Here is a 22,511-nt window from a genome sequence, read left to right on the forward strand (position 1 = left end):
AGATTCAACAACAGCTCTGCAAAAAAAAAGAAAGAAAGTAAAGGAGGAAAAGCAAAGATCTAGGACAGCAGAGCTTTTCAGAGGAAAAATGGAAGTTTCTTTTGAAGGGACCCCTCTCCTACCCCAACACACACACACACACACACACACACACGAGTTTTGCAAGACTTGCACATTCGATTAGCACCATGTCACAAACTATATCCTCCCATCCCCATCCCTGCCTCTCCTGACCTGCCCCAGTACACGTCCCCAGTCGTGTGCTATACTGCAAACTGCACACAAGGTGAAGGAAGCACGGAGCCAGGAAGATGGAGGGTTTTCTTCATGCACCAACCCCAAAAGGGGTCTATGCAGATGTTTCCATCTTCAGACCCACTGGTACTTCTCTTGTCGCCCATGCTGTAGAAGGGGCAGTGCGGCACCTGCCTTCACAGGCCCCCAAGGGTGGATTTTAAATGGATGCTAAGGGAAGAGAGAAAAACCCATCCGCTGCCATGCCATAAGCCTGCCTTTCAGGGTGCATCTGCACAGCACAGTGCCCGGCTGCATAGAGGTACCCGAGCTGGCTCCCAGGGACCCAGCTTGGGGCTTTGTGCTAACAATGCCCACCTGAGTTACTTAGCCCTGCTTCCCCAGTTAGCCCCATGAGAGCCCCACACCTGCACAACGATACAGCATCCAGCACCCAAGCTAGCCCCGGTACCTCCACAAAGCCATCTAGCACAGCGACTCTCCATGGGGGGTCCCACACCTTGGGCTGCCTGGAGATCCTTTCAAGGGTGCCACATGACATTAGCACTAAAAGGTGTGCAAACGTGATTCAGAAGATAAACCCAGAGGTTTCAAATAAGAATTGAGAGGGTTAAAAACCTTCTGGCCTGCTGTGATCCAAGTCCTTGGCAGCGGAAGAATTGCTCTGCTATTTTTCTGTGGTCAAAAAACAAGTGACTACTGAGAGCTGGCATTTCCCAAGAGGGGCCTGGCATCTAGAGAGAAGTGCCAGCTCCCCGTTGTCTGGTGGGGACACACAGTCCCGAGATGCAGGACTCCTCCCCATCACGCCAGATTACAGCACCGGTTCTGTTCTTGGCCAGGGACCCATACTGATGAGGATCCCTCCTTCCTTTGGATGTTTGGTTGCCAATAGCATGGGGTTCCTTGGGGCATCATTACCTTGAGGGACAATATAACAACACCGTGAAACCTTGGGGTTTCCTGGGAGTTATTAGACCGACGGGACAGACTATAATCGACTTTGGTTAGTCTGTAATGTATAGATGGACCCTGCCTTGCACAGGACAGGCTAGCAAAGTCAGGGACACTCAACACAGGGTGCCCACAAGTCTCTAGTTCAAGTCAGGGGCCAGAGACACCCAAGCAGCACGGGGTAGTGCAAGAGCGAGAAGGAACCAGCGTCTGCCTGGCACACTCGGCACACAACCCCGTGACGCTCAGGCCCACCCAAGTCCCATCCCTCCTCCATTACAACAAGCTGAACGTGCCCACTTCTCTGCCCGGACACGCAAATCTACCGAAATCCCTCATCTGCTCTGCATCCATCAAACATGGATTTCCTGCCTGCTGCTTTTTCCTGCCTTGAAACCTTTCCAAAACCTTGCTAAGCCACGTTCAATATTTCCAGAGTCAAAAAAAAACAACCACCCAGCACAGGAAGTTATCCATGCTTTTAGGGATAGTCGCTGCAGTGGACTCGCAGCAGGGGCACCTGGTAAAAGCATGGTCATGCAAACCCCCGTGGGTAGGGGTGGGAAGACTTTCACACGCCCGTAGCACACCCTACATAACACGATGCAGCGTCTTTAGGCTCACAGGGTGCAATTTGAGAGCTTATGGCCACATACGAAGCAGAGGTATTAAAAGGGTGATTTAATTCCTGATGAAAGGGAGAGGGAACTGTAGTCACACACAGACTTCCAGCCTGACATGTACTGCTGTTAGTCATTCCCCCGTCCCCAAGACCAGCAGCGTGAAATCACAGGACCCTGGACCAAACCACGCTGTAAAGCTGCCAGGCTGCATTTGCCTCAATGCCCTTGCTTAACTGAATCGGGTATTTTTGCCCCATTTCCCATAGAATCATAGAGAACCGGGGCTGGAAGGGACTTCCAGAGATCGTTTAGTCCAGACCCATGCTTGAAGCAGGATCAGCCCTGTGCAAACCACCCCCCACAAACCCACTGTCCAACCTCTTAGCAAAACTACCGTTCACCCTGATGCAACACAAGACATGACACCCGAACTGGCTGCAGGGAAAGCAGGGGGGCTGTGGCAGCCAACGTCCTGCTTCTAGGAGATGTTGGCAATATGCACTCAAGGGAGCTCGGGCAGTGCTGTGCCCCCACTACAGACAAAAGCAACCCCCCCCAGTCCATACCCATCTGACCTGGGGGGTAAAATTCCTTCCTGACCCCACATATGGCATGTCTGACCCCAAGAAGGTGGCAAGACTCACTAGGCAGGACCCTCCAGCTCCCAGTCCCCATCCCCAGCAACCAGCACAGCCCAGAACCGTGAAAATCCCCATAGCAGAGCACAGGCATCCCTACACCCAAATCATCCCCAACCAGAGCCCGTCCAGCCTCTCCTCGACACCTCCAGGGATGGAGAGTCCGCCCTTCCCTGGCGTCTCTCCCACAGCCTCCCTGCTCCGACAGCCAAGAAGCTTTTGCTGATCTTCAGCATAAACCTTCTTTGCTGCAACTTCAAGCCACGGGTCAGCATCCTCCTCCTACAGCAGAGACAAGGCACTTTCCTTCTTCTTTCCGGCACCCATCAGGTACGTGCACACCGCTCTCGTGTCCCTTCTTCAGTGCCTTTTCCGCAAGCTGAACATGCCCAGCTCCCGCAGCCGTTCCTCTAGGACTTGCCTTCCAAGCCCTCGCTCATCCCGCTTCTGGACCCCCTCTAAATTTCACCACGTCCTCTTTTAAAACACAGACCCCAGAACGGCACACAATACTCTAGATGAGGCCTAACCAGTGCCGAGTACAGTGGCACCATCACCTCCACCCCATCGATGTTATATTGTCCCCCAAGGCAATGACGCCCCAAGAAACCCCATGCTCTGCTCTCCCTGCTCCGAGTTTCCAGCCCTCCTCCACGCCTCTAAGTGCCTGTTTCTACATATGAACTTCATCTGGCATTTATAGGCTCATAGGTTGGGATTGCTTCTTTCCCAGACCCAGGAGGGGCATTTTATACCAGAAAAACTGGTCTCTCCCAACTGCACAGCTAGTGCAATAAAAAAAAAAAAAACAAAAAAAAACTACAAACCACGATATCACCAAAATAACCTATTGCACTCCAGGGAAGACTGCAACCTGCAAGCCTCTCACAGCCTTACCTGCAACAGGCACTCCAGAAAACCATCCATAATAATAATAATAATAATAATAATAATAATAATAAAATCATCATTACGCTCTCAGCTTGCCAGCATAGTAACAGTTCTGTATGGCAAAGAGGTTGGGTTTCCAAACATGTTGCCCGAGGAAGTCATTTACATTCAAGCAGAGCACAGAGCGGAGATGGAAAGAGATCAATAAAAATGCAATGAGGCAGACAGAGAGATGTCATCACCTCCAAAGAGGCAGGCCAGAGATTGCATGCATCTGACAACGCAGCGATGGGCACAGACATGTTTGCCTCTGACGAGGGTCGTACTATAAAGTTGCACTTAAACTCCACGAGATACCTTCCCCCTTCCCCATGGTCTGCAGAAGAGAAGACCGAGGGGGAATTGAATAGCAGCCTTCACCTCCCTGCAGGGGGGCTGCAAAGAGGATGGAGCTGGGCTGGTCTTAGTGGGGGCAGCTGGCAGGACAAGGAGCAATAGGCTCAAGCTGCAGCAAGGGAAGCTGAGGTTGGATATTAGGAAAAACTTTTTCACTAGGAGAGTAGTAAATCACTGGAACAGGCTCCCCAGAGAGGTGGTGGAGTCTCCATCCTTGGAGGTTTTTTAAGACCTTGGCTGGGATGATATAGTTGGGGCTGGTCCTGCCTGGAGCAGGGGCTTGGACTAGATGTGACTTCCTGAGCTCCCTTCAACCCTCATTTTCTGTGATACTATGAAAGATGGCATCATAGGGGAGACCCAGGGCTGAGTCAGAGACCCTAGTTCCTCTACTCTCATTTCCTTTCCCATCTGTAAAATGGGAAGAGCATTGGCAGGACACTTTCAAGGTTAAATTAATCTTCGCCGATGGTACAAGAGCCTCAGAGAGGAAGTGCAAAGCACTAGAAGAAGCCCTGCAGCACAGCTGTGCTGGGGTCCTTCGTGCCCCTCTTCTGTCCTGCTAACACAAGCCTCAGTCAAACAGCCCAGGGACGGCCCAAGTAGTAGCCACTGCCCTTGCCTTTTGCATGGGATGTCAGCACGCAGCTCTGTCCACAGGCCGAGACTCTTCACACTGCAATTTGTCCTGTTCTCGTGTCATGCCAGTGAGAGGCAGTCTGCAGGCACCGTACGAGTCCCGCGGGCAGCCGTCACCCGTATGCCAACCAAGCAGACTGGCAGCTAGGCCTCATGACTTTAATGCAGGTAAATCCTCACCTGCCCTTCCCTCCATGCAGCACCAAAATCCACATCCTATTCTGCTGCCTCTTCAGATAAGCCCACATCCCCAGTAAAAAATAATAATAATAAAGTTAAAATCAGAAACGACAAAGAAATTAGCATTACTCGGAAGTCAAGAAATAGCCCTGCCCTGAGTCACGCGTGTAGCTCACGATCAATGGAACCAACCCGCCAGGTTGTCTATAAGAGACGACGAGCAACGGCTTTGGATCCTGACAGCCTATTTCAGGCCTCATTTGCCACAAGGTTTACGAGGTGTTAATCAACAATCAAAACCACTGCATTTTTCATGGCAGAAGCAGTGGTGTTGCTCTCTCCAAAAATTCCACCGCTGGCTCTCAGTTAGCACGCCCTTGGCCTGTTTGCCTCTACCGACCACCCATTATATTAATTCAGATAATTCAGCATTTTGAGGCCTTCAAAAGCTCCAGCTCCAGGGAGCAGGGTCAGGAGATCCAGCGCCTTAACCAGAGACATCAAACCAGTCTGGAAGACAAGCGTGAGAAAGGGATTTGGGTCCATCAGGAGCTAGGCAACCTGCGCTACCAGCCATGAAGGGGGACAGGGGAGAGCAAAGGCAGTCAAGGTGCCCAGAGATGTAGCCGTCACTAATGCAAAAGAAATAAGTAGGAGCAAAGGTTCAAGATGCATCACGGTACCAGGAGCAGCAGTAGTGGATGTGGAGGCTGGGGGCCAAGAGCAAGGAGGAAGGACCAATAGAAAGGGCAAAGGAGAGATGGTGTCTGAGCATGTAAGGGAAGCAAGGATGCAGGAAGGAGATGGGCTGATGGAGACAGAACAGCGCCAAATTATTTTTTAAACATACTAGAAGGAAGAGGTGGCTGCAAGACCAGCAAGGGACCAGAGCAAAGCTCTCTGTGGCAGATACCTGACCGGGCCAAACAAATGGGCCATAAGGATACAGCCACCAAGGCAAGCGCAAGCCGCAAATCCCACGCTCCACTGAATCATTGCACCCGCACAATTTGTGCCCAGTCCCCAGGAGAGCTCAGCCCGGCTAGCTTGGGCACGCACTTTGCCTACCCCTCCCCTTGCTAGAGGTTTCTGTTCTACTTAGATTGGTTTTTTAAATATCACGTGTCATTGTCGGGGTAGCCTGGCCCCTCCGCACCTTGCAGAAGAGGCAGGTCCTTGGTTAAGGCCTAGAAGGTCGAGATTAGACCCTTTATATGACAGACCGCATCCAGCTACTTGCAGGGAAGCATCAGCCCGACTAGCAATTGGGTGGGGACAGAATACCACCCCGCGGGCCAAAGGCTCTGAGCTAGGATGTTAAAAAAAGCAAAGCACCTAATCCCAACGTGAAAGACAGTCGTTGGACCGACCGGCCCGAATCCAGAGACAGCAGCCAAGGGATTAACCCGAGTGCGTATCAATGTCAACATCAACAGAGCCGAGCAAAGAGACGGCCCCAGCACGACGCAGCAGGGACTGGGGCTGAGACACTGCTCTTCATCTTGTCTGGTGCCTCAAGATGGGATCCATCAAGGGAACGGTTATGCAAGCAGCTGGAAGAGGCAGGCCAATAAAAGTCATCGCCAAACACATCCTGCTGCTTTAGGTACTCCCTGGACTGTCACAGCTACGGCCCCGTGCAGTGGTTGTACGTGCATGTGTCATGCTTTCCTAGCACCGAGAGTTTGCAGGCGTTTCACACACAGCATCTCTGCAAGGTTGGCACAATCCCTCTTTTATATCCCCAACAGTTGGGGCGACCATCCAGAATCGGGGCACAGGACAGCACCCGGCACTCCAATCTCTGGCTGCCGGCAGGCTTCCAAATAGGCAGATTCACAAAAAGGAGCGCGCACCCGTAGCTCAGGATGCATCTCACAGATCAGGGCATTGAAGTGAACCAGTGCTAGCAAGTCATGCAGCCCATCTCCCTACTGAAAAGGGGTGGGATTGTCCACGTGGGACCATTTCTAGGCTCGCTTTGCTCCAAATGGGAGCAGGCCACCAGCTCTCGTCTCGGGGATCGTTTCACAGCCGAGCCAGTCCAGCTGCCCAAAAGTTTCTCGTTGGACACCAGGGAAATCAAAGTCATACGTGTCTTGCTTCCGATGCCCTCCCAAGACCGCGAGGGGAAACAGGCAGAGCCCGCGAGATGGCTGATTGCTCCTGCTAAACTCGGAGGCAGTCCGCAGCCCCTGCATCGAGACCTGCAGCAAGGGCGTGTGAAATTAAATCTCTGAAAAAAACAAAAACCTCCCCCGTTGTCACAGCAATGGGAGGAATGAGCTGCCCAGAAGAGCCGAATAATCTCCGTAGGGCTCCACGCAGAGGCTGGGCAGGGGTCTGTCTGGGATGGTTTAGGAACAGCACAGCCCGCGTCTGCGTGGGGCGCCGGACTAGAGGACCCCGGGGTCCCTTCCAACCCCACAGTTCGACGATCGTTGGCACAAGCTATAATGTCTAGGTCTTGGCCTCCTCGCTGCTCTTACGCTGCCAAACTCACGGCTGGGAGGATGACCCTCCTCCCCTTCCAAGCTCCAAAGGCCGCCCAGATGACACGCTTTGGGCTCCTTTGCTGTCAGATGTCACTGTCTTAATAAGCACCATCCAAGACCAACCATGACAGCCACCGGGAAGTGGCAGCAGTGCAGACAGCAGCTGCCCTCCCCAAGCCCGGCAAGACAGCAGGGCATGGAGGCGATGCGCTCTCTGGCTGGCCGGCAGCTCGCTCCAAGGTAGGAAACCAAGCGATGGGCTCAGCCAGCGAGGGATGCCTGAACGGCAGCGACGGGTGCCACGTGGACCCATCTTTGCTTCCCCAACCCCACCCCCAGGAAGGCACTATGCTGTAAGGCTCTCAGCCCCGAGACAGGTGATGGTGGCACCAGCCTCCATCGCCCCTTTACCTATTCAGGGCAAGAGGTAAGCACGGGCAGGAACCGCAGCCCCTCCTGCACGCCGGGGGGAGAGCAGCCCTAAGCAGCGCTGGTTTTGTCCAAGGGGATGCAACTCTGCTCTCTTCCCCCTTCGAGCCACGGCCGAGCCAGGTACCTCCCTAGTCGCCTGCAGGGAAATGCAGCGGGGGAAGAGACAGCCAGACCTGGGCGAACCTGGATAAGCAGCAGCTGCCAATCCCACAGCCAGGGGCTTTCCAGAGACAGCTCTGCCCTGCAGCAAAGCACAGATCCAAGGGCAAAGCACCCCCTGCCTGCCCGGACTGACGCAGGCCCGGCGCTCTCCGCCCCGCCACTTCGCCGGGATGCAAGAGAAGAAGCAAATGACAAGCCAGGTCCCTCCCAACCCCGTGCCAGGGACTGAACGCGATCAGGCAAAGCAAGAGGCTTCCTTCGGCCGGCCGAGCCAGGATCCATCAGGCCTACGTTGGCACATCCGCTGGGACCGCACGGGCAGGACCCTCAGGGACTTTCACGCCCGATGCTCGCGTCACGGGGGATGGCGCACGAGGAACGAGCCACCGGCAACACCCTGGGCACGCAACGCAGGGGCTTCCCTGGGGTGCAGCGAGGCAACGACCGCGTCAGCCACGGCCTCACCCCGCGCTGCAGCGCTCGGCTTCAGCCTCCTTCCCCCGAGACGCAGGGTTTGGGCAGCATCCGGCCGGCCGCGCCTCTCGCCCAGGATCCCTCTGCAAGGTGCCACCACCCTGCTCTGCACGCCGGCCGCTCCGGCCGCACGTGGGGCGAGACGGCGCCGACCCTGGCCCCGAGACACGCCCCGGGGCAGCCACCTGCTGCGTCCCAGCCCCGCCACGACGCTCCCCGGCCTCTCTCGAAAGAAACCTTCCCCTCCAACCCCCCAAAATGGGACAGGCGGAGGCGGCCAGGGGCGCGCGGCCGCCGTGGGCTTTGCTGCAGAGGTCACCCGAGGGCTGACGAAACGGGCGCGAGACAGAAACCCCCCCCCCATGCTGCAGGTTCCTGCAGTGGGGGATGCAGGGCTGGCGAGGCAGCAGGCGCTGCACAGCAGCGGGCGAAGGGGGGGAAGCAGCCGGAGGATTGCAATGCACCCACCAGCCAAAATAAATCCGGCCCAGCCAGCCCTGCATTGCACCCCTGCCCCTCCCACCCCTGCACCCCCATCCCGGTGGGGGGGGCACTGCATTCATTACTCCTTGCACCCCCCCCCCAGGCATGCACGGCACTAATTGCAGTTAATTAGCAGCGCCTACCTCTCCGCCATCTTCCCGGCGGGCGTCTATGGCTGCCCCGCCCGCCAGCCCATGGCCCCGGCAGCTCCGGCTCGCTGCGGCCGCTCGGCACCGACTGAGGCTCCGGCGCCGGCTGCAGCCCCGCCGCGTCCCCCCGTCACCACCGACAACCTGACCTCACCCGCCCGCGCCCAATCAGGCGCCGCCGGGGGCGGGGCCCGGCCGCCGGGGCCCGCCCGCTGCCTGCCCGCCCGCGGGGCAGCCTGGGAGTTGTAGTCCTGGCGTGCTCCCCTGAGGGGAGCTGGGTGTGAGGGTGGTGGCCATTTTCTCCGCCCTGTTCCTCCTCGTTTCTTGACAGCCACGGGTCACTGAATACCCCAGACCGCGTGATAGGCCGTGCAGCCTGCAAGGTCCAGCTATGCCTCGCGCGGGGCGTACGGGAGCCTGAAGGCCGCACGCGCAAAGTTGTACCCAAGCAAGCGCCATCCTGTCTCACCCGGAAACAAGACGCGCACTTCGTTTCAGGAAGCCAGCAGGAGCAGAAAAGGATTTTTCCAGCCCCGAATGAATTGTGACGGCAGGAAACCCTGACCGCAGAGGCTAACTCTGGTGCTCGGCCCCCGACGGAGAAGCACGGCGGCCATCTTGCAGCCGGGTCTCCATGCTTCTATTCCAGCAAAGGAAAAGCAGCTTCTCCACTTAGGACCTGCACTCCCAATGTTGGAGGATGATTGCTAGGTGTCCTTAAACCTCCCCCAGAGGTGCTGGATGCAAAGCTGGGGAATTTGACTGGGCTGTGCCAGGACCAAGCCCAGAGGTCCCTGGCTGCAGGGTCTTGCTCTCTGCTCAATGCTGCGTTTGGGGTCGGGAAGGCATTTTACCCCCTGGTCAGGCTGGTGTAAACTGGGGGGGGCTTGCCATCCTCCGTAGCGGGGGCACGGCCTTTGCCTGGGGTCTTTGGTGGACGCATGTACATATACACGCAAGCATGTACTAAGAGAAGTCAGTATGACCTGTTATAAAAGCAGGACGCTGACTCCTGTGGTCCCTCTGCTCTCCCTGGAGCACATCTGGGCATGATGTCTTGTGTTGGGACAGGGTTGACAGTCGTTTTATGCAGAGTTTAGATGACGAGTGTGTCCGGGCCGGTTTGGACAGGGCTGATCCTGGATGCGACCTCTGCAGATCCCTTCCAACCCCGCTTCTCTGTGAGTCTGTGATTTTGGGGATGTGTCTGTAAGATGTGTGAATACAGCATAGCGTGTGCAAAATTGAAGAGCACGTCCCTATCCACTCTCACCTGCACGCGTGCAAACCCTTTCTCGGGAGCAGTAAGGACGCTCACGTGCAGAAAGCCCTGCTCACGCTCCAGTGTTTGCTGGCCCACGGACTGTGCTTGCAAACCATCTCATACAACAGCGTCCCAGGGCTGATATGCTCAGCTTGGAAAGCACAGCTGGGTTTTCGATGGTCACACAAATGCCCTCGTGGGCAAAGGCAGTGGGGAGGTTGGGGCAGCTTTAGCAACCTCTGCATGCAGGGATTTATTAAGAAAGGAAACAGAGGATGGAAGAGAAGAGAAGTGCCTTTACCGGCTGGATTAGAAGTGGCCGCGTCCAGTCTCGATACAGAAAGGCCCATTTCAGTTTTCTTTGTAAAGAGCAGCAATCACTGAGAAAACAAAGGAGTGACCTGACCTCTGGCTTTCTTCAGCGCGCTCTTTCCGCAGCATCTAGGTAAGGACCACAGGCCAGTCCAATCAGGGCTGTCTCGCTGTGGACTGAAGCTCATTCGACAACAAGAAACTGCGCCTTTGCTTCCTTCACAGCCATCTCTGCCAACGCCACTGAAGGCATTTCTGCCAGCTTCCCCGCTCCGAACAATGCCGGGCGTTCAGTTCGACTGGGCAAAGGGAGGAAGCTCGGGGCCGACTTCAACAACCTTCTGGAAGCTAGCAGCTGGCTCGCAACAGCCGAAGCTGAGTAAGCAGTTGACGGGGGTGAAATCAGAACCATATGCTTCCAGCGTGTCTTCAGCTGTCATCAGTCCTTGTCCTCCTGCTAGTTCCAAGACAGCACTTGCGTAGCCCGTTTTTGTTCAAATTTTGAACCCGAGGAGGCTCTAAAAACCGATTACTTCCAAACAGGCATCTTCATGGAACTCCTTTGCTGCATTTGGGCAGCTGGTTCCCCTTCTCCCAGCTTGCATTGTCTTGCCAATGTTGGAAACTTCGATCCCCGGCTTTCATTCTGGCGCCGGGAGGAGTTGCAGCTTTCTTCTTATCTGACGGGTCGAAGTGAATTGTCCCTGCCGTGAGAGTTGGGTTGAAAGACCAGACCCTCGCAGAGTTTGGGATGGCTCATCCAGCACATTTAGAACTTTTCCATCACGTTTCAGAAAGCGGGGAGGATGTTAAACCTCTCTCAGAGCTGTTGCACCAGCCAGGATGTTTCACTGCATCTTTTGTAAGCTCCTGGGTTGCCCGCTGGGCAAGGCAGTTTCAGAAAAGCAAGCCAAACCTTCCTAATGTCTAACCCCACCCAATCCCCCTCCCAGCAATTAATAGGACTGCCTACACCTTTGTACTTGCGCTCGTTCAGAGTTGTCTGTTTGCCTAGGGCTCCCCCAATTTTAGCCCATGACTGCATGCCGCGCAATTAGCCCAGATGTTAGAGTGTTTGCCTAGCATGTGCCAAATAGCAGGATCGATGCTTGTCTTCTCCAGAAGCTGGTGTGGCTTTTTGCCCCAGCATGCCCACGCTGGCTGTGTCTGAAATGGAGGCTGGGCCAAAGGGCACGTTCCTCTGTGCCTCGCAGGAAGGCTGTTTTGCTGCGTGAAAGCTGTGGTGCGGCCTGGCAAAAAAAGCAATGGCAAGAGGCAGGCACAACAGAGCTCTTGGCTCAGAAAAGTTATGCTTGGGCAATGCAGAAGAGATGGGCACGAGGCGGGGCCCGCTGCTTTAGCTCCAGGAGGCTGCCCAGTCCAAAGGGGCTGGTATGGTGGTGGAAACAGAAATCTTGCCTAGGTAGAGTGCACCTTTGGCTCTGTACCCTTCCCAGATACGCCAGGCTGGACCAAAGAGCACGTTCCCCTGTGCCTCGCAGGAGGGCTGTTTTGCTGCATGAAGGGTGAGCTGTGGGTAGGGTAGCCAACGAGGTACCTCAAGAATAGAGAACAGTTGCCCCCACCACCATGAATGTCACGTGCCTCCTTAGGCTGGGGAGGCACGGCGAGCTCCTGCACGTGGTAGCGGCGGTGGCGGTGTGGCGGTGTGGTGATGCTGAGTGGGGAGCTCCCACAGGCAGCCGCGGTGGTGTCGGGGGTAGGGGTGGGCCAAACAGGGAGTTTCCACAGGTAGCTGCGGCAGTGTTGGTGGCAGGGGTGGGTTGAGTCGGGAGCTCCTGCAGGCAGTAGCAGCAGTGATGGCGGTAGGGGTGGGCCAAGCGGGGAGTTCCCGCAGGCAGCAGTGGTGGTGACAGCGGTGGTGATGGCAGCAAGGGCAGGCCGAGTGGGGAGCTCCCGCAGGCAGCTGTGGCAGTGTTGGTGGCGGGGGGTGTGCCTAGCAGTGAAAAATAGAGGGCATAAAGGCATCTGGTTTCATATCAATAGAGGACAGAGGATCAGAAAACCGGACTCTCCTCTATAAAACTGGACCAATGGCCATTCTAGCTGTGGCACAACAAACAAGGGCAAGCAGCTCTTTCCTTGGAAAAACAAGAGACCTCTTGCCTTGGAAAAAAGGCAGTACAAGCCAGACAGGAGCCGAGCCTACAATCATCTGATGCATCATCAGACACTTTATCCATTGCGCCATTGACCCAAGAATGCCCGGATATAGCCAAGTGCTGGTGAAGGGTAAACCCACTTCCTGGTGCTCTGCCCAGCACCCCCTTTTGCTCCTGGTGGGGTCACAGGGGCCTGAGCAGGTGGGCATGAAGCTCGCCAGCAGGCTCTTTGGCCCCAGTTCTGGGCCTGTGCATCTGCCTTGTTGTTCCCAAGAGCTGTGCCTGAAGGATCCTGCGCGTGGAGGCCTGTGACACCTGAGGCCAGTGCAGCGTGACACCTTGAGGCACCCTTGGGCTCACAGCCTCATCTTCCTTCGATAGCTGAGCTGGGGAAGTGGAGGACTATAGCCTCACTTTCTATGAAAATCCTTGTGATGCTGCATGGGTGTGAGGGGAGCTGTGGCTGGTGTGGGGTTGGGAAGAGGCGTGCTGGCCTGTGGCAATGGGAGCGGGGCAGCGGGCCTGGGGAGTATGCCGGGAGGAGTGGATTAACACACAGGCCTGAGGGCCTGGGCCCAGGGGCCCCTGCCAGTCAAAGGCACCCTGGAGCACCAGGGTCAAAACAGCCCAGGTCAGCATCCTGGCCACAGACATCCAGGGCAGGCAGCAGACACCTCCTCCCTTCCAGTTGGGCCAGGGCCAGGAGCTTGGTGTGGGCATGGGGATCCCTGCAGGTGATGGCGGCTTCCCGGGTCCGTCTGCTGCCAGGAGGCCACATGTGTGGCCCCACTCCCACTCCTGCTCTCTGCCATCTGTGGGCAGCCACCAAGACCAGCACTACTGGGACAGAATGGGACAACCCCACACCACCCCATCTGGGCCGGTGGAGGGCCCGGCAGAGGAACGGGTCGGCAGCTGGAGCAGAGCTCATGCCCCCACTACAGTTGGTCTTGGCCCCAGCCCCATCTCATCCCACGGTACTGGGGGACCACAGCTCTGGCTGCGTGACACCCACTGGGTGAATGGGATGGGCTGGGGCTGGGGCCACCTTCATCTCAGCAATGCTCATGCCCCGTAGCTGACCCCTGGATGCACCAAGGATCCTGGGTGGGCCCAGCTGCAGCCCCCTGGCAGGCAGAGAGGGAACCTGCCCTCACCTGGTGGTGTGGGGGCCTGCAATTTTCTGTTTGCCTAGAGCTCTAATAAAGTTTCCCCATGTGCTCTAGCGTGGGACTTAGCTCAGAGGGTAAAGCACTTGCTTTGCCTACAAGAGGTAGAGGGATTGATGCTTTCCTTCTTCAGTTTATCATGTTTCCTTCTTTGCTGTAGCTGAAATGAAGCCTGGGCTAAAGAACATGTTCTTCTGTGAAGGCATCCTCCTTTGTTTGGGACATTCCAGCCTCCCCTTCTGATTTTCATTCTGGTTCCTGGGCTAAACCTGGTCACATAGGCAACTGGGCTGGAGAGAACTCCCTCCCATTCCCTCTTATTGTGTTGAGGGGATGCTGACAACTTTAAAAAGGTTTGGTCTCCATCCACGGTGTTCAAATACTACCTGTTTCTGGTTTGATCCAGGTGACGAGGTCAGAAAAGTGATAAAAGGGTCAGGCCACCTGGTCTGGGAAGTCACTCCCTCTTCCTCTGGGAGGCTTTTTGAAAAGGCTGAAGTCTCAGTTGCTCCATGACACTGTACAATTAGCTCAGTGGGTAGAGTCTTTGTTGAGCATGTGGGAAGTAGCAGGATCAATGCCCCCATTCTCCAGGACACCATGTTCCCTTTTGTGGGGCATGCAGCACTGAAATGGAAGCTAGACAAAGAGCACTGTAGCAGGGCACTAAGGTGCCCGCTACTGAGAGCAGGGAAGACTCCTCAGGTGCTGGCTGCTGAGGCAACTAGTGGGATAATGACCCATACCTGCCTTGCCAGCAGAAGAAAGGGGCAAGGCCTGGCTCCTATGTAAAGCATAGGCAGGAGGCCAGAGTCAGTGTTCGACCAGCAGCTAAGGGAGAAGGAGCTCCCCGTCAGAAAAGAGAAGCTAAGCCTGGATGCTAAAGCAACGCTGGTCACCACGGCAGGATAGAGAACCCGGTAGGCCTGAGCATAGTTCTAGCTAGTGGCTTATGTTTATGTGGTAGCCAAGAGGCTGGTGTTTATATTATGTTTGTGTTTGCTATTGGTTACACCGGTGGTTTGGGCGAGGCTATTAGGGGATGGAGGAGGCCTCCTAGAGGACTCAATAGCGTGGGGACCCCAGCGTCAGGGAGGGCGCTGCATACAGGGTACATAGACCCCAGCCCCAGAGAGGGGCAGTTGAGAAGCCCCAGAGAAGGGGGCATTGTTGAGAAGCTCCAGTGTGGGCGTGGTGAGCCCCAGAAAAGGGCGGCACTATTGAGAAGGCCCTGGAGCGAAGGTCACAGAAACAGAAAGAGAGAGAGAGAGAGAGATGGGACTGGAGAGCCCGAGCGCTAGAGAAGGCACGAACAGAGAGGCCTAACAACGGCTATTACATCTGCGAGGCTTGGGGCATGGTATTGGGGAGGTAGGAGCCACGCATAGCCCATAAGGCTGAGGAGTACGGAAAACACACTACAGTAGAAGAAATAGGTGACAGGACAACCGTGGCCAAGAAGAAGGAAGTCAGCCTCCCTATAAAATACATAAAATGAAAGACATGGCAGGCGAGAATCAGAGGGTGCAAGACAGCCGCTTGGCACGGTAAAAGAGGTGGCAGGGGAGAGCACGGCGACCCTGACGTCTCTCCTGTTACAGTGGTGCATTGGCCAGGAAAGGCTCGGCTGTGCTTAAAGAAGGAAGAAGAACGAACCTGTGGGCAAGAATACAACAGAGAAAGGATTTATAGAAAAGTTGGGGGGGGGGGGGGCACAGCTTGTGAGGCAGGGTGGAAGGAGTAAGCCCATTGCCAGGAGTCTCACAGAGTAAGACTGAGGCCCCAGCCAAAAACAGGTAGGAAGCATGGGAGACCAGAGACAGGAAAAGCTCAACTGGCAACTAAGGATGGATGAGATGGAGGAGAAGGTGGACTGGTTGGAGTGGGAGCTAGGAATGGCAAAAGCCCAAAAGGAGAGAGCAGAGGCGGAGGTTGCTGCATTGGAGCTTCAGGTGCAGTCTGGCAAGAAAGAGGGAGGATCAAAAGAAATCGGGCGCCTAGTGGTGATAGAAGCAGAAAAGACGCGGGCAATCGAACGGCTCATTGCCCAGGAGGCTCAGAGGGGCTGGGAGAGGGAACAAAAATTGAAAAAACTGCAGGAGGAAGTGATAGCGGGGGGACATGGTCTCTGGAAGCTGGCACCAAACAGACAGAAGAACAAAAGAAGGTGCTAAGGGAATTGGAAGTAGCCAGAGGCCTAATAGGAGTCCTCCAAAAGGAAGCCATCCTTAATGGACTGGCCGACGCCAACATCTTAAGGGATAGCCAGCACGGGTTTGTTGCGGGTAGGTCTTGCTTGACCAATCTCATTTCCTTCTACGACCAGGTGACCTATCACCTGGACAAGGGAGATGAGATTGATGTCATATATCTTGACTTCAAAAAAGCCTTCGATCTGGTGTCCCATGATCGTCTCTTGGAGAAACTGGCCAGTTGTCGCCTTGGGTCCCCCACGATCCACTGGCTGGAAAATTGGCTCCGGGGTCGGACCCAGAGGGTAGTAATTGATGCAAGTCACTCATCGTGGTGTCCTGTGACCAGTGGGGTCCCCCAGGGCTCTGTCCTTGGACCCATACTGTTCAACATCTTCGTTAACGATGTGGACACTGGAGTCAGAAGCGGACTGGCCAAGTTCGCCGATGACACCAAACTTTGGGGCAAAGCATCCACGCCAGAAGACAGGCGGGTGATCCAGGCTGACCTGGACAGGCTCAGCAAGTGGGCGGATGAGAATCTGATGGTGTTCAACACCGATAAATGCAAGGTTCTCCACCTTGGGAAAAAAAACCCGCAGCATCCTTATAGGCTCGGCAGTGCTATGTTGGTTAGCACTATGGAAGAAAGAGACTTAGGGGTCATCATTGACCACAAGATGAACATGAGCCTGCAATGCGATGCTGCGGCTAGTAAAGCGACCAAAACGCTGGCTTGCATCCATAGATGCTTCTCAAGCAAATCCCGGGACGTCATTCTCCCCTTGTACTCGGCCTTAGTGAGGCCGCAGCTGGAGTACTGCGTCCAGTTTTGGGCTCCACAATTCAAAAAGGACGTGGAGAAGCTTGAGAGAGTCCAGAGGAGAGCCACGCGCATGATCAGAGGTCAGGGAAGCAGACCCTACGATGACAGGCTGAGAGCCCTGGGGCTCTTTAGCCTGGAAAAGCGCAGGCTCAGGGGTGATCTGATGGCCACCTACAAGTTTATCAGGGGTGATCACCAGTATCTGGGGGAACGTTTGTTCACCAGAGCGCCCCAAGGGATGACGAGGACGAATGGTCACAAACTACTACAAGATCGTTTCAGGCTGGACATAAGGAAGAATTTCTTTACTGTCCAAGCCCCCAAGGTCTGGAACAGCCTGCCGCCGGAGGTGGTTCAAGCGCCTTCATTGAACACCTTCAAGATGAAACTGGATGCTCATCTTGCTGGGATCCTATGACCCCAGCTGACGTCCTGCCCTTTGGGCGGGGGGCTGGACTCGATGATCTTCCGAGGTCCCTTCCAGCCCTAATGTCTATGAAATCTATGAAATCTATGAAAGCCCATAACCAGGAGGACCGGATAGGAGAGTTGCAAGAGGAGCTGAAAAGTTGGCAACAGAGAAGTATGTGTGCAGAAGATCTTGCACAGGAGTTGCGGGACCAGCTGTCCAAAAGCCATACCCAGGCCAGAGAGACAGACAAGGCACTCATGCAACAGATGGAACAAATGAAAAACTTTGGCGCAAGTTATGAAATGTTGGGAAAGCAAATACATTTTCTGGAAGAGGAACTAAAAACCAAGGAGAGAGAGAATGAACAGCTACAGACCCAGGTAAAGAGCATGAAGGGGGAAAAAGAAAAACTGGAACAACAGGTACAGTCCCTTAAAGCCCTTATAGAAGATAGCCTAACAAAGGAAGAGGGGATAAGGGAAGAAAATGAGCAGCTACAGTGGGAAGTGCAAAGGATGAGGCAAGAAATCCAGTCAGGAGACCGAGAGAAAAGGATTGCAAGAAGCAAATGAGCAGATGGCTATAAAGATCCAGAACCTGGAGGAGGTTGAGAGGTCAGACGAAAGACAGGAATTGCAAAGCAGAGAGGTCACAGACACAGCGCGGGAAAGGTTGGAGGCACTGGGAACTCGATTAGCAGAGTACGTGATGACAGCTAAGTTGGAACAACAGGAACAATACCAAGAGGTGGAAGTAGTGAAAAGGGCCCTGAAGAAAGTAGAGGCTCAGCTAGAAATTGCCCAGTATAAGAACCTGAAATGTATGGAGCTAGGGAAGTTCCCTAGAGACCTAGACCCAGAAGAACATAGGGAGGAGGCTGAGTCAGGACCGCCCGGGGAAAGTACCAGGGAGGAGGGAGCTGTAGAGAAAGAGCCAGTGACCCTACAAAAGGATGCCCTGCCCGCTCTTATAGAGCGTTGGAACTGGAGATGGGAACAATGGCAGAGTGACCATGCAAAGGAGATGAGCCAGCTAAAACTTCAGCTGAAGGAACTGTTACGACTGAGAGACAAGAGAAACAGCATAGATCCCAGTAAGGGGCAGCCAAGGGAAGCAGGCCTGGTAGAGGCTGGGACAGCGGGGAAAGGTGAACAGAGGACCCCAAGGAGAGAAGCCTCCTGCTTAGTTTGCCAAGAATGTACCCAGGCAGCCTGAGACCTGGGGCAATGCTGGCCAAAGAGGGACCCCGAAAAAAGGAAACCAGTGGAGCCTGGTAAAGAAAGTGGGGCAAAATGGCAACAGACAAGGAGGAGGCAACTACCACCAAAAGGAGGATCAAAACTGGAGAAGAGACCTCAGATTTATGTAAATGGCCTCTCTAGACAGGTTAGGTGGTGGATGTTAAGAAGTCTCGTTGAAGAAAAAGTAGGGAGTGTAGCCTATGTGAAGGTATATAAAGGACCGGAAGGAAGGTCCCCTGGCAGGGGCAAGATAGAGCTCTGGAAAGAAGATGCCCAGAAGGTGTTGAGGAGGCAGTGGGAGATCTGGGGAAAGCTTCAGGAGCTCCAGAAAGGCCTAAGGAGACCAGGAACCCGACAACTCGCCCTAGGGAAGAGACTGGGTGTACAGGGGTGGAATGTAGGGGGCCAAAGGTGAGAAGGTGCCCGCTACTGAGAGAGCAGGTAAGACTCCTCAGGTGCTGGCTGCTGAGGCAACTAGTGGGATAATGACCCGTACCTGCCTCGCCAGCTGAAGAAAGGGGCAAGGCCTGGCTCCTATGTAAAGTATAGGCAGGAGGCCAGAGTCAGTGTCCGACCAGCAGCTAAGGGAGAAGGAGCTCCCCGCCAGAAAAGAGGAGCTAAGCCTGGATGCCAGAGCAACACTGGTCACCACGGCAGGATAGAGAACCCGGTAGGCCTGAGCATAGTTCTAGCTAGTGGCTTATGTTTATGTGGTAGCCAAGAGGCTGGTGTTTATGTTATGTTTGTGTTTGCTATTGGTTACACCGGTGGTTTGGGCGAGGCTATTAGGGGATGGAGGAGGCCTCCTAGAGGACTCCCAATAGTGTGGGGACCCCAGTGTCAGGGAGGGCGCTGCATGCGGGGTACATAGACCCCAGCCCCAGAGAGGGGCAGTTGAGAAGCCCCAGAGAAGGAGGGCATTGTTGAGAAGCCCCAGTGTGGGTGTGGTGAGCCCCAGAAAAGGGCGGCACTATTGAGAAGGCCCTGGAGCGAAGGGCACAGAAAGAGAGAGATGGGACTGGAGAGCCCGAGTGCTAGAGAGGCCGTGAACAGAGAGGCCTAACAACGGCTATTACATCTGCGAGGCTTGGGGCGTGGTATTGGGGAGGTAGGAGCCATGCATAGCCCATAAGGCTGAGGAGTACGGAAAACACACTACAGTAGAAGAAATAGAGGTGACGGGACAACCGTGGCCAAGAAGAAGGAAGGCAGCCTCCCTATAAAATATATAAAATCAAAGACGTGGCAGGAGAGAATCAGAGGGTGCAAGACAGCTGCTTGGCACGGTAAAGGAGGTGGCAGGGGAGAGCACGGCGACCCTGACGTCTCTCCTGTTACAAGCACGTTCCTCTGAACCTTGCAGTGGGCCTGTTTTGCTGCCTGAGGAGTGTGTTGTAGCAGGGCAAAAAAAGTGATGGCAAGCGGTAGGCACAAGAGAGCTCTTGGCTTAGAAAATAGGGGCTATGAGCCAGGCAGGAGTAAAACCTACAAATGTCTGATCTATAGTCAGATGTGGTATCCATTGCACCACTGGCCAAGGGCACAGGCAGTGGCTGCCAGCTGCTGTTGAAGGGTAATCCTGCTTTCTGGTGCTCCACTTGGAGCTCAGCACTCCCTTTCACTCCTGGCGGGCTCATGGGGGCACAGCTGGGTGGATGTAGAGCTCGCCGCTGGCACCAGTGCTGCAGGGACAGGATGGGACAACCCCTGGCAGGTGCAGAGGGAAGCTGCTCTTGCTTGGTGGGGGGCCTCCAATTTTCTGTTTTTCCAGGGCCCCCAAAAAATCTTCCATGGATCCCACATACAGTGGAATCAGCTCAGATGGTAAAGCACTCACTTAGCATGTGAGAGGTAGTGGGGTCGATGCCTGTATTGTCCTATGGCTTGTGTTGCCTTTTGTTGGGGCTGCAGGTGGAGTGGTGGCTGGGCCAAAGGGTAGCTTCCTCTGACCCTGGCAGGAGGGCTGTTTTCCTGCATGAGTGCTGTGGGGCGCCCGGGCCAAAAGCAGCGGCAAGTGGCAGGCGCAAGAGGGATCTTGTATGACAAAAAAAGGCACCATGAGCCAAGAAGGAGTCAAACCTACAATATTCTGATCTGTAGTAAGAAGCCTTATCTATTGCCCCACTCACCCATGATTAACCAGGTGCTCCCAGCTGCTAGTCAAGGGCAAGCCCACTTCCTGGTGCTCCACCTGGGGCCCAGCGACCCTTTCCCTCCTGCTGGACTCACAGGGGTGCAGGTGGGTGGGTGTAGAGCTTGCCAGTGGGCTTCTGGCCTCCATGCCCCATTCCTCTATTTGCAGGGCTTGGTTTTTCGGCAGTAGTTCATCATTGCCTGGGGGCAGGGGTGGCAGCGGCGAAGGAGGCAATGGGGTGGGATGTGTGGCAGGGAGCTCCACGGTTGGGGCATCCTGGAGTGAAGCTGAAGATCTCCCAAGTTTGCTGCTGACAGGACTGGAGCTGGCAGGCATCTCGTGACAACCCACTACAAGTTGCTGCTGTCAGTGGTAGGGGGGCAGTTGGCCAGGGGAGTGTGCAGGCAGGAGCAGATTAACGGGCAGGTTGGCCCATGCCAATCGGGCTCCTTGGAGCACCAGGGGCAGCATGGCCCAGGCAGGCATCCTGGCTAGAGGCATTTGGGGTTGGCAGGTTCCCTTCTGTTTTTCCTGGAGAATTAGCTCAGATGGTCGAGCGCTTGCTTTGCATGCATGAGGTAGTGGGATTGATGCCCGCATTCTCCAGTACCCGCTTTGCCTTTTATCCCATCATGCCTGCCTGGAGGCTCTGGCTGAAAGGGAGGCTGGGCCAAAAGGCACGTTCCCCTCTGCCTCGCATGAGGCTGTTTTGCTGCATGAGGGCTGTGGTGCAACCAGGGGAAAAAAAGCAAGAAGCAGCAGCAGACCCATAGTCAGACCATTATCCAAGGGCCCACTGGGCCACAAACACCCAGCTTCTGCCAGCTGTGGTGAAGGGCGATGCCACTTCCTGGTACCCCGCCTGGAGCCCAGTGCCCCCTTTCCTTCACGGCGGGCTCGTGGGGATGCAGGTGGAAGGGTGCAGAGCTCGCCAGCCGTCTCTTTGGCCCCGCTTATGCTTGGGCAGTGCAACAAAGCTGGGCATGAGGTGGGGCCCACCGCTCCATCTCCAGGAGACTGCCCAGTCCAAAGGGGCTGGCGTGGGAGTAGAAATAGAAATCATGCCTAGCTGGAGGGCACCTTTGGCTTTGCCCAAAGCTCAGGCCCGTGTGTCTGCCTTGTCAATCCCAAGAGCTGTGCCTGAAGGCACCTGTGCATGGAGGACTGCGAGACCTGAGGCCAGTGCAGCGTGCTGCCTGGAGTAATCCTGGGGCCGACAGCCCCATCTTCCTTTGCTAGCTCAGCTGGGAGAGCGGAGGACTATGGGCTCGCTTTGTTGTAGAAAATCCTTAGCTCTCTGGTTTCTTTCTAGCTCAAAGGAAAGTATTTGGTCTTAGCCAGACTGCAGCTGGCGGCACCACAAGCCTGTGACTCTCAGGGTGCTGGTCTTCAACACTCTTTATGAAGCGCTGGCTGGACCCTCCTTCTGTGACTTTCTGGCCTCCCTTCCCCATTCCTTTCTTCCTGGGGCTGGCTGCTGCTGAGAGGCCCCGTGGGCAGCCCCGATCCCAGTCCCACTCCGATTCCTGCTTCTGCAATCAGTGAGTGGCTGCTGGCACCAGTGCCACTGGGACAAGATGGACCAGCCCCATCCCATGTCCCGTGCCAGCAGAGGGGTGGGCAGGCAGCCAGGGTGGGAGCTCGTGCTGCCTCCCCTCTCCCACCCAAGCCAGCTGTGGCTGTGGCCCTGGTCCCGTCCCAGCATACAGTACAAGGGGACTGCAGCTCTGGTGTGCGACAGCTGCTGGGCAGAGGGGCCAGGGCCAGGGTCACCTTCATATCAGTGGTGCTCATGCCCCAGACATGACAAGGAGTCCAGAAGGGCCCAGAATCAGTCCCCTGGCAGGCAGCCTCCAATTTTCTGTTTTCCCAGGGCCCCAAGAAATCTTGCCTTATGGCCAAAGGCAGGGGATTTAGCTCAGATCATAGAGTGATCACTTAGCATGTGAGCGGTAGCAATTTTGATGCCTGCGTTGTCCAGCAGGTTGTGTTGCCTTTTGTGCAGGCATGCCTGTGCTGCGGGTGCAGCTGAAATGGAGGCGGGTGCACACTGCATGTTCTCGTGTC

General features: G+C 55.4%; 1 protein-coding gene across 2 annotated transcripts in view; it reads right to left on the reverse strand.

The window, feature by feature from the left end:
• The window catches only part of ARHGAP39 (Rho GTPase activating protein 39), a 167,303-nt gene extending 158,408 nt beyond the window's left edge, over positions 1–8,895 (reverse strand). For both annotated transcript variants that reach the window (XM_059723677.1, XM_059723676.1), the window contains exon 1: positions 8,766–8,895. In XM_059723677.1, the coding sequence (XP_059579660.1) occupies positions 8,766–8,776 (11 nt within the window). In that variant the 5' untranslated portion in view covers positions 8,777–8,895. The remainder of the gene's footprint in view (positions 1–8,765) is intronic.
• Between the last annotated feature and the right edge of the window lie 13,616 nt (positions 8,896–22,511).

The sequence above is a fragment of the Alligator mississippiensis genome, chromosome 3, assembly GCF_030867095.1.
Source record: "Alligator mississippiensis isolate rAllMis1 chromosome 3, rAllMis1, whole genome shotgun sequence".
Classification (NCBI taxonomy): domain Eukaryota; kingdom Metazoa; phylum Chordata; order Crocodylia; family Alligatoridae; genus Alligator; species Alligator mississippiensis.